Here is a 10,578-nt window from a genome sequence, read left to right as displayed (position 1 = left end):
TAATTGGTGCAATCTCAACTGGTCCCTAGGCCTATGTGTGAACAGGCACTGTGCATCGGCATCAATGGGAGACGCAGGAGAGGGTGAGCGAGGTTAATCGATGTAAGAGGCCTATTTTACACGTCAGCTGCATGTTATATCTAATATAAATACTAAATCATAAAACTGCAAAGACAGCCAGATCTGAATATGGTGGAACTAACATGGCCATGAAGAATCTAACATGATGAGAGTCTGGTGAAACATAATTTGGAGGAACGATGGAAGAGGAAAGAAGGCAAAGGGAGGTAAGGGGGGATGTGGACACAGTTCAGGGATGAAATATTTGAAGAAGAAGGGGGAGGGAAGGGGCTAATTCGCTCACTGAACGGCCTTGGCTATAGATAAAGAAAACTGCTTGTATTTCCCCTATTCTGAAGCACTACAAGCTTCTACAAGGGCGGCCATAAATAAAACATCCAACACATACACATTTTATATGGATCCATATAAAAAATTTAAACACATTTGATTCAGGCAACCAATAGTAAGAGGCATGGCCAGTTCACGAAGAGGATACCATCATGTTGCCATGTGGGAATTCAATACACCTCTACCCCATACATGGATGGCCAGAAATAATACTTATCCCTACAACACACATAGGCCTACACATTTTATATGGATCCAGATACAAATTAAAACACATTTGATTCAGGCAACCATTGTAGGCATATTATAATTCACAAAGAGAATACCATGTTGTTGCCAAAGATTAACATGAGGGAATTCAATTCACCTCTACCCCCATCAATCTCTAAGCAATCAGTGTCAACAGCTTTTTGTGTATGGCTGTAAGCCAGCGCACCTAGGATAGCGTTTGTCCGGTTATCACTCCCTCCCTCCCTCTGTTGAATGTTGGCCTGCATTTCTCTGTTGGCACCACAAGAGGCAGTAGTCCCAGCACACTAAAATAAAGAAGGACACCAAAAGTGGTGAGAGCATAGGACTCCCACCCAGGAGACCGGGGTTCAAGGCCCCAGTGGGGATGACTTTATGGGACTATACCCCAAACATGTTCATCCTTTCACTCCAATCTTTTTATCCCTTACCTTTGTCCAGAAACAGAAGTTGAACCAATTGTAGCAAAATAGCTAACGTTACAGGAATCATCAGTGTAACTGCTTTAGCCACTGACCGCTACCATTAATGTTATGAAAGCTGCTGCTAGTTGTCGTGAGCTCATGAGCTAACTGGCTATCCCGCTCCTATTGTGCTCGATTAGCATTGGAAGCATTGAAACGGATGTGTCCAGGCGACAAGACCTATCTAAATTTATCAGACATTATTTCATGTCATTTCAATTCACAGCTTTTTCAGTGGCATGACTAGCTTCCGTTCTAGCAGTCCTGAACAGAAACAAGCCAGCCACGCACATAAGCCTGTCTGGGCCTGGCCTGGTTGACTGTAGTAAAGACCTCCGGCCCGGTAGGGGGCGATACTGAGGTCTGCTCCTTGGACCAGTGCATGCAGGCTGGTCAGAGTTGAACACAAGGAAGTTGGTGTGCACACGAAGAACAGTTTAGTCAGTTGACACAAATACGTTTAATGCAAAATTGTTAGCTTGCTAACGGCTTAAAAATTACAATTATAATATTGTAACTGTAAAGTTAGCAAGAAATTGGTTCGAGCGTTAGCTAGCAAGCTAACGTGAGCTAGTGGGATGGAGAGCTAGTCTAGCTAGCGTTACCTTCACTGGGTTGCTTGACAACGAGAGGTAAACAAAACAATTGAGCTAACATAGGCTAGCTAGCTAGCTAACGCGTTAGCTTGCTTGGTAGTAGCAACCGTGCTTTCAGATCAGCATCAGAAGTTGGCTCTCCAACAGGTGTCACTTTATCTCTAGCACCAGCCTACCTAGCTAACGTGGTGGAAAGGCTCTGGAAAGATGACGGATGAAAGCAGACGAGGAGAGGATGATGAACGGGGCCCCGGAGCCTCTTATCAGATGTTTCTGGTCATGGAGGACTTGCTGGACAAGCTGAAAGTGTTGGATTACGAGAAGGAGGTCCTCGCGAAACACAACATGAAAGCCCTCTCCAGGTGGGCAACCCATTTGATTATTAACCTATTTAACCCTTATCTATCTAGCTAACTTTGGAAATGCACTGCCCATTTAGCTGAAGCTAACTCTTTATTCCCCATCGCAGACACTACTTCACGTCTGGTCCCTACATGCCATCCAACCCAGGAGAGCAGTTCTTCATGTTCACCATCATTGCCGCTTGGCTCATCAATGAAGCAGGAAGAGCATTTGAGCAGCCGCAGGAGTATGATGACCCCAACGCCACTGTGTCCAATATCCTCTCAGAGTTGAGAGCTTTTGTAAGTAGCCTACTGTTCACCTGAACACGGGCACCTTTTGACTTTTTCCATTTCCACTGCTATAGTATATCTGGCCTCCCTTCTAAAGAAAGTGTTTAAAAATCGTGTTTTGGTTGGAGTGTTTAAACAGAGTTTTGGATATGGCAGACATATACGGTTTTGATAATGTTCCTTCTATTCCAGGGCGGATTGGTGGACTTCCCTCCCTCAAAACTAAAATCAGGTTCAGGGGAACATGTCTGTTATGTGCTGGACCGGCTTGTAGAGGAGGCTTTGAAAACGAGGGGTTTTGTCTGGAAAAGGTATGTTTCAATCTGTGTCTTACCTCGTACCTCTGCCACCCTTGTCTGAATGTTTAGTCAGACTTGCAGCCTTCTTCTTGATGGTCTTCATGAGTTCAGTGGTCCTCAAAACACAGTTTAAGGAAATACAAATAGACTTTTAGGACAAACTGACTCAATTGAGTTATTAAAGGTTGATTGATTGATTGATTGACTTTATTCGACAATATAAGAAAAAAACGTGACAGAAGCACAGGATAGACACAAAAAGCTCAGAGCTTACTTCCATTGTCGTCCTTGTAGGGGGGTAGGGTAACGAAGTGTTCAGACATGTCGTCCTTGTAGGGGGGTAGGGGAACGAAGTGTTCAGACATGTCGTCCTTGTAGGGGGGTAGGGGAACGAAGTGTTCAGACATGCATCATACAGACATCGTGAGGACACACGACATCACAACACATCATATACATCACTTAGACATAACATAGACACATAAAAACATGTAAAAGTGCCATTAGCTAAATACCTAATTATAGTCCCTTTTGTGCCATGTCTTTAGGCTGGACTTGAATCTATCTGCACTGTTTACTAATTTCAGGTCACTGGGCAGACTGTTCCAAAGGACAGCTGCTGAATATCAAAATGACTCCTTTCCCATACAACTTCTGAATCTGACTGGCACAAAGTCAGTTGAACTACGTCTGAATAAGAGTGGGTGTCCCTACACGCCACACGATTGAAGTAATCTTCGAAGTACACTGGCACTACCCCATGCAGGTTTCGGTGAACTAGGCACATCCTTATTTGATTGACTCTGTCTTCCACCTTTAGCCATCTCATGCTCTCAAAATGGGATGGGTCAAGATGGGTACGGGCAGGTAGCCTTAGTATTACCCTGACTAGCTTGTTTTGTGATGTCTGTACTTTGATTTTCAGACTTTTGGGGGCGCTGTTGAACCAGGAGCCACCACGCATAGTCATAGTGACACTGTATAAGTGCTCCAGCAAGTATTTTCATCTCGGACTGATCTATAAACCGCGAGATTCTGGCTAGGTATCTAGTCCTGTCGAAAGTACTTGCTGAGCTATGCTTTCCCCTGATTAGCTGTTTTCCAGGACACAACCGAGATATTTCGCTGATTCCTTGTCGGTGAGAACAGTATCTCCTATTTTAACGCTGAAACCTGGCGATTTTCTGAGCCTGACCTTTGACCTGAATAGGATGGACTCAGTCTTCCCCACATGGAGGGACAGCTGGTCGTACCCTAGCCAGTCACTGACCTTCTCTAGTTCTCCACTCAATGTCTGCTCAACCACTTGTTTATCTTTACGAGACACTAGTAAGGCGGAGTCATCCGGTTGATGTGATGTTCTGCCATTTCTTTAGGCCCAACTACCCTACAGAGGAGATGGACGAGGAGTCTGTGATGGAGGACGACGCAGAACTGACATTCAGTAAAGTGGAAGAGGAGATAATCGTGGGTATCTCCTAATAACATCCACATTCTATCCAATGGCTCCATTCCTTGTCACGTTGAAGTGAATACTGCCCCCTCCCAAAATAATTTTAAATCACTTACACTCATAAAATGTAAAATGTAACACTCAAACATTTTCTCTACTCAGGAGGAACCGGATGAGTTTGAGGAAGAGAACATCATTGACCTTGAGGCTCTGAAATCAAGGACCAATCAGAGTGTGAGTGTGCTTTTCAGTATACACTTTTTTGGAGTTATGTTAATGAATGGGTACTAATAAAATCATGCTGTCTGCTGTCCTCCAAAATATTTTTGTCTTTCTGTTATCCATTAAACTATCCAGCTCTACGAAGGTTTCCCTTGCTAAAGTGTTTACATTTCTTGGAATTTAATGGAAAATGGTTTATATGTTAGGGAATATTGTCCTTGGTCACACAGGTAAGAGGTTGGTGACATTTAATACATTAATGAAAAGTTGAAAAGTAGCAGCTGTCTTTATTTTGTCATACCATTTTAATAGTACACCTTTCTTTCCTTTGCACTGTCACAGGAAGCCAGCCTGTCTTCAAAGCCTGATGTCATACTGGAGTCCAACACAGATGCTGCCGAGTGGAGCCTGGAGGTGGAGAGGGTCCTCCCACAGCTGAAAGTTACAATCAGAACAGACAACAAGGTTAGTGGTTAGAGTGCTACTGCCTACGGGCTGGGTTAAAAAAAAATCGATTCATGAATCCCAAAATCGATCTTATTTAATGAATAAATGAAGGAATGGATAGTTCATTAACTCATTCATTCTTTTTTGGAAATCAGTATCGATACCCAGTCCTAGTATTCATGTGTTGCATAACTTGGCAGTCATGTAATTAAGGTTACAGCTAAAAAAAAAACAGGTTTTAGTAACACTAACCGAATCGATATTGCATCGTGATAATCGATTCTAAACCTTGTGAATCGGAATCGAATCGATTCTTGAAATTCGAATACCCAGCCCTACTGCCTACCAGATAAACGCTGGGTGTAGTTGGCAATGTGAACGATACAGTGTCAACATATCTCAAGGCTTTTGTCTTTTTCCAGGACTGGAGGATCCATGTGGACCAAATGCATCAACACAGAGACGGGATCAGATCCTCTCTGAAGGAGGCCACGGTGGGTTGCAGCTCCAGGCTCTTACAATGCTGTTGTTTGAGCCATTGATCCTACAAAATACAAAATTGTAGGAGAGACAGTGTCCACAACACCCCAATTTGACAGAAAAAGTGTCAAATTTACATAACTGTTGACAACCATATATGTATTGTTTTACAGGGCTATCTGGACAAGCTGCAAGAGGAGATAGGGAAGACCTTAGAGAAGGTGGGCAGCAGGGAGAAATACATCAACAACCAGCTGGAACACCTTGTCCAGGAGTACCGCAGCGCCCAGTCCAAACTCAGTGAGGTAAATGTCCGTGTTCAGCCTTAAATAACTGACCTATAGGCAGGTCACGTTGTCCTGCCGGTGTGTGTATGGACGGACCCTAGAGATGAATACAGTGGTATTCATTGTTTTACTTTCTGGGTTGGTTTAGTTGTACTGAACTATTAATTTGAGGTCCTTATTTATTGATTATTGATTCTGCTATATAAACCAAATGTAATGACAGTAGGGCTGGCCCCAGTAATTAGAGTATTCCACTATTCGTTCGGTAGGTTGGTATTCGGAGCTCAATTCAGTATTCGGAGGATTCATTTTTTGTCCCGATACTCCAAACCGATACCAACGTCGTCATAACGTTACACTGAGTGACTCGTGAAAGTGCACCTGCACAGAAGCGGATTTGATTATTTAATTTTCTCAAAACACTCTGCGGGTATCTGGTGAGGGCTGTCATTTTCACCTGTCTGCTGCACTGCCACACACACACACACACAAACACACACACACACACACGTGCGCACGTGTGGGGCAGCGGAGGAGAGAGAGGAGAAAATGCTTCTTAAATTGACAGCCCTAACCCAGCTACTAGCTTGCTATTTAACAAGCATATTAGTTTTCCTTTGCAAAAGCGACACAAGCACGTTGGTGGGGCGAGAGTTGTAGCGAGCAAAGCTGGACTAGGATGATGTAGTCTACGTTTGGTAGCAAACGGCCCAAAACGTTTTTAAGCCATTTTGAGTTTTGATTGACTTGGGTAGGCTACTATCAGCCTCTAGTTTATTGTGGTACAAGATTTTTATAAAACCGAATTGGAAGTGGTTCTCAAGAGTTTATGGATGTAGCCAGAACGCGAACTTGAAACCTACTTAATGTCAGAACGTGAAAGTAAAACCTTGGGCAAACTAACACAGTCACAAGCCATGATAAAATAAACCCACACATGATTAAACTAACACAGTCACAAGCCATGATAAAATAAACCCACACATGATTAAATCATGAACAAATACTCAGCTAGAAAGCTAAACAATCTAGCAACAATCTACAGTACAAGTAGCAGGAGGGAAAAATTGAACAAGGGAATGACTGTCTGGCGCATTGCTCCACTTGTCACCGGTAGATTTGATAGACTATGCAATGCTGCCACCTAGGGGCTCAGAACGAATACTATTCGCTATTCGCTCGTTTCCACCAACGAGTACTCAAAGCCTGTGAAATGGTATTCGGGACAGCCCTATGACGGTGACAGTTCTTCTCAGATTGTTTATTCTCAATCTGTAGTTTGTCTAAATTAAAAAATACATCTCTGGCAGGCGACGGAGCGCTATCGTCACAGTAGTGGTGGAGTGACTGAGAGGACCCGAGTGCTGGCGGAGGTGGGTGAGCTCATTACGTGCCCCTCTTCACTCTCATACCATCCACAATCCCCATTATTCTCAATGGGACATGTCAACAATTGAATTAACACAGCTTATTCTTGGTACATTTCCAGTTGAACATTTTCATATTGTTTTGCAATACTATTTAAAATGTCAGTATTGTGATAAGGCTATTTCACCCCACAACATCAGAGATGTGTTTTCTTTCGCTACACTACACTGATCAGGGGGTTGTTTATTTATTTGTTGTTATTTATGGTTGTTGGTAAAGTAATGAATCTGGTCTGGTTCCAGATCACAGAGGAGCTGGATAAAGTGAAGCAGGAGATGGAAGAGAAGGGCAGCAGCATGTCTGATGGAGGTCAGACTCAGAGCCCTGATTAATGACTGTAGTACTCCAGATATTTGCCGGGTTTCCCAAACGAGTTAAGAAGCACTTAACTCCAAAGTACTTCTTAACTCCCATACAAAGGGTTGCTTAAGAAGGGTTCCTTAAGAAGGTTCTTTATCCGGAAATGCGGCCATTTACTGAAGCAGTGATACTAAACTAATTCTCTGCAACTTGACCCCATGAAAGAATAACAAACATTCCTCATTTAAGCATCGTTAAAGGGACAGTACGGTATTTTGGACATTTAGCGCTATGTCGATCTAGCTCAATACTTGAGCAATCAGTAAAACTATGGTCTTTCTATCAGGCTCATGTCATGTGTCACGTTCATGTTCTCTTTTGGGGGGAGGGGCTATCACACATCTATGATCACTTAATTGTGAGACTAGTACCCTTTATGACTTCTAAATTTTAGAATTAGCAGACCACTTGAATAAAAATGAATAGGCCTTTTTACTATGTAACTGTTGATAGATATAGTGTAGAGCAGTGGAGAAACTGTGCACATCAAAACCGTATTTGGGCCAGGTGCAGCAAAAAGAGGCTCTTGAAGTGAAAAGGGGGAATTTCCGCACACTGGATTGTAGCTCCTTACTTTATTGAACCATGAGCAGCGTTTCGACCCAGCCGGGTCTTCTTCAGGCAAGAACTTCAAATGACAAGCTGCAAGTTTGCAGGATATATATAGGCAGCAAATTAGTGACACTGGCTGACGTCACAGCTTGAGATAATTCAAAGATATAGTGTAGCCATATTCTAACTTTAACTAATCAGGTTTATCCCTAGCAATAGCAAATATGGATTTTTAGGTTATTTCCCCCTTTTTCGTTGTTTTTTTTTCCCATTTTATTTTGATGTTGAAATGCTTTGGGGGGGTTTCCCCAGGACTACACTTATCTGTTTGGGCCTTGATTCATTCTCTGAATGAGGGATACCTGAACCTGTTTGACTCGTTGCAAAAAAACTAACCTGACAAGAGCCTGTGAGAATGTTAGAATAGAACAAAAAAATAGAGAGCTACCTACAGTGTTGCAAGTCTTCCTGTATCACTTCAGGTTCATGTTAGACATACAGTACCACAAAGAGGGCTAAATGTCCAAAATACCATACTATCCTTTTAAAGTATCCTCACTGTGCCAGAAAGCAAATGTTCCAATATTATCTTTTATGTATTATCTCCTTCTGTCCTGGTCGTTTGGTGAAAAGGTATAATTAATATGCATATTAGGACTGTGGCTGACAGCTTTGTCGTCCCTCGGTTAATCGACTCCTGCGTTTCCACCGCACACGTTCTTCACAGCCCCTGTGGTCAAGATCAAACAGAACCTGACGAAGCTGAAGCAGGAGATCGTTCAGATGGACATCCGCATCGGCGTGGTGGAGCACACGCTGCTGCAGGCCAAGCTGAAGGAGAAGTCCAACATGACCAGGGACATGCACGCCACCAGCATCCCCGAGCCGGCCATCGGCGTTTATTAACATCCACACGGCACCCACACCACCAATCCACTGTCTCATTCATTCACCTGATGTTATTGTTATAAGGTACCTGAAATGATCATTTTTGTGTCATTTTTATTCGTATTTATTCTTTAATTTTTATGTGAGTTCATGATGGATTACACTACAGCAATGATTAGCGGTGTTGGACAAAATTAATACTTGTCTGTTCACTACGTGGGAAACAGTACATGGTAGCTAAGGATGTTACTTATTACAGACTCAGAGTTGTATTGGTTTAATTCAATTTCAGTTATACTTACTGTACCCATAGTTAAGTGTAAACATTATTTATCTGTATATATGTATATTCATGAAACAGTTAAACCCGTGCTTACTGTTTGTACCAAAATATGCTTTGTCTGACTGAATTTTGAAATTAATAAAAAAAGTTGAATGACATGATTTTTCAAGTGCAGTGTTTTGTGGTGAAGAGGTCGGATGAATAGGGAGGGAGTATAGAGTCCGGTATCTTGGGAGAGGTCAAAGGTCAGGAGTTGGGAGAGGTCAAACATTCTCACAGCAGCACATTGCTATAGATGCAATGTATTGGCAAATCAATGACTGACTACAATGTGTCTTTATCCACCCTGCTGATGAAGATTCATCTTGAAGTGCAAAGTAAGCGAGATGACTTGAAGTCTCGGTGTGCTATGGAAACTTGTGACCACTGGGTGTCACTGATGGATATCCCAGAGCAATATTCCCATCAGAAGATGAAATACATCCATATATTTGGACAAATATGATTAGGCTTGAGTTACCCTTATTACTTGTATAGTACAGATGACCACAGAAGATTGTTTGCATGGAAAAATAAGGCATTTGCTCAAATACTTCTGGGTTAATAGCTATATAGTAGCCTAATGCACAAAACATCAGAGCACTTCTCTATTACTGAAATAGCATATGGTTATTCCAGCATATGACCTGTTAGTCATTGTCACTGTAAGGTCTGCTGAAATGCATTGTGAAATGTATTGCGTTATGCCACTGAATGACACACCAATAGCTCCACTGGGACTAGCCTACTAGAGTATCCTTTTTGATTAGCTTAAATGGGTAGCCTTCATCATCTCATAATATTAGCTACACAGTAACAGACTATCTGACATAGGCTACCTGATTTTTTTTTACTATATATATATATCTTTTTCTTTTCTTTTTTTTTTTTTAACTAGAGCTAAATCAATCTTGTTGTCTGCATATTTGGGGTATAATTCCTATCAGACAGCGGTACACGTTTTCCGTTTTCCTTCATTTCCATTGCATTCTATCACAAATAGTTTATTAAAAAAGAATACAGTTTTCAATTTGAACTGACACTATAGGGCTTTAGGCAGGCTACTCATCTGTCAGCATCAAGTTAGAACAGCCTCCAGTAGAGGCGAGCTGCTCATGATTCACCCGCCCCTCATCTGAACCGAGGTTTCCCCACTGAGGCGCGGCCCTGTACCACCAAGACCACAATCAGCTTCACGTTCATGTTTGTTTTCAGCTTTATCTGAATTTCAAAATAGCAAAGTGAAACGTGGGCCTATGCGCATTTTTACCAATGTAAAAGGCCGGGATAAGGATTCGATAACGAGAGTTGGTGAGTAGCCTCGTCTACATTTTCATCGCTTTAACGGAGGCTCCTCCTTTGTTAATTCTGTTGCCGTCTTTTCTTGATTTTGAACTTGAAATAACGCTTTAATATAGATTGTAATTGTTATTCAAAACATGAAAGTTTTGAATGGCAATTACAATATGGGGGAATTACAATGTA

General features: G+C 42.2%; 1 protein-coding gene across 1 annotated transcript; it reads left to right on the top strand.

Moving 5' to 3' along the window:
* The first annotated feature begins 1,581 nt into the window (after positions 1 to 1,581).
* On the top strand, positions 1,582 to 9,085 carry ift57 (intraflagellar transport 57 homolog (Chlamydomonas)). The gene is made up of 11 exons (XM_084458139.1): positions 1,582 to 2,082; positions 2,190 to 2,364; positions 2,548 to 2,666; positions 4,031 to 4,121; positions 4,270 to 4,341; positions 4,672 to 4,794; positions 5,199 to 5,270; positions 5,430 to 5,561; positions 6,854 to 6,916; positions 7,214 to 7,280; positions 8,611 to 9,085. The coding sequence occupies exons 1-11, from the start codon at positions 1,928 to 1,930 to the stop codon at positions 8,787 to 8,789; spliced, it is 1,248 nt and encodes a 415-aa protein (XP_084314265.1). The 5' UTR covers positions 1,582 to 1,927; the 3' UTR covers positions 8,790 to 9,085.
* The last annotated feature ends 1,493 nt before the right edge of the window (positions 9,086 to 10,578 follow it).

This window comes from Borostomias antarcticus (assembly GCF_949987555.1).
Source record: "Borostomias antarcticus genome assembly, chromosome: 24".
NCBI lineage: Eukaryota > Metazoa > Chordata > Actinopteri > Stomiiformes > Stomiidae > Borostomias > Borostomias antarcticus.
This window is presented reverse-complemented; position numbering and strand designations above follow the sequence as displayed.

Excerpts from the sequence above, each read along its gene's own strand:
- ift57 (XM_084458139.1), top strand. The coding sequence starts at position 1,928 with ATGACGGATGAAAGCAGACGAGGAGAGGATGATGAACGGGGCCCCGGA. Across the intron at positions 2,083-2,189 it reads AACATGAAAGCCCTCTCCAG|ACACTACTTCACGTCTGGTC; the intron begins GTGGGCAACCCA and ends TCCCCATCGCAG. Across the intron at positions 4,795-5,198 it reads CAATCAGAACAGACAACAAG|GACTGGAGGATCCATGTGGA; the intron begins GTTAGTGGTTAG and ends GTCTTTTTCCAG.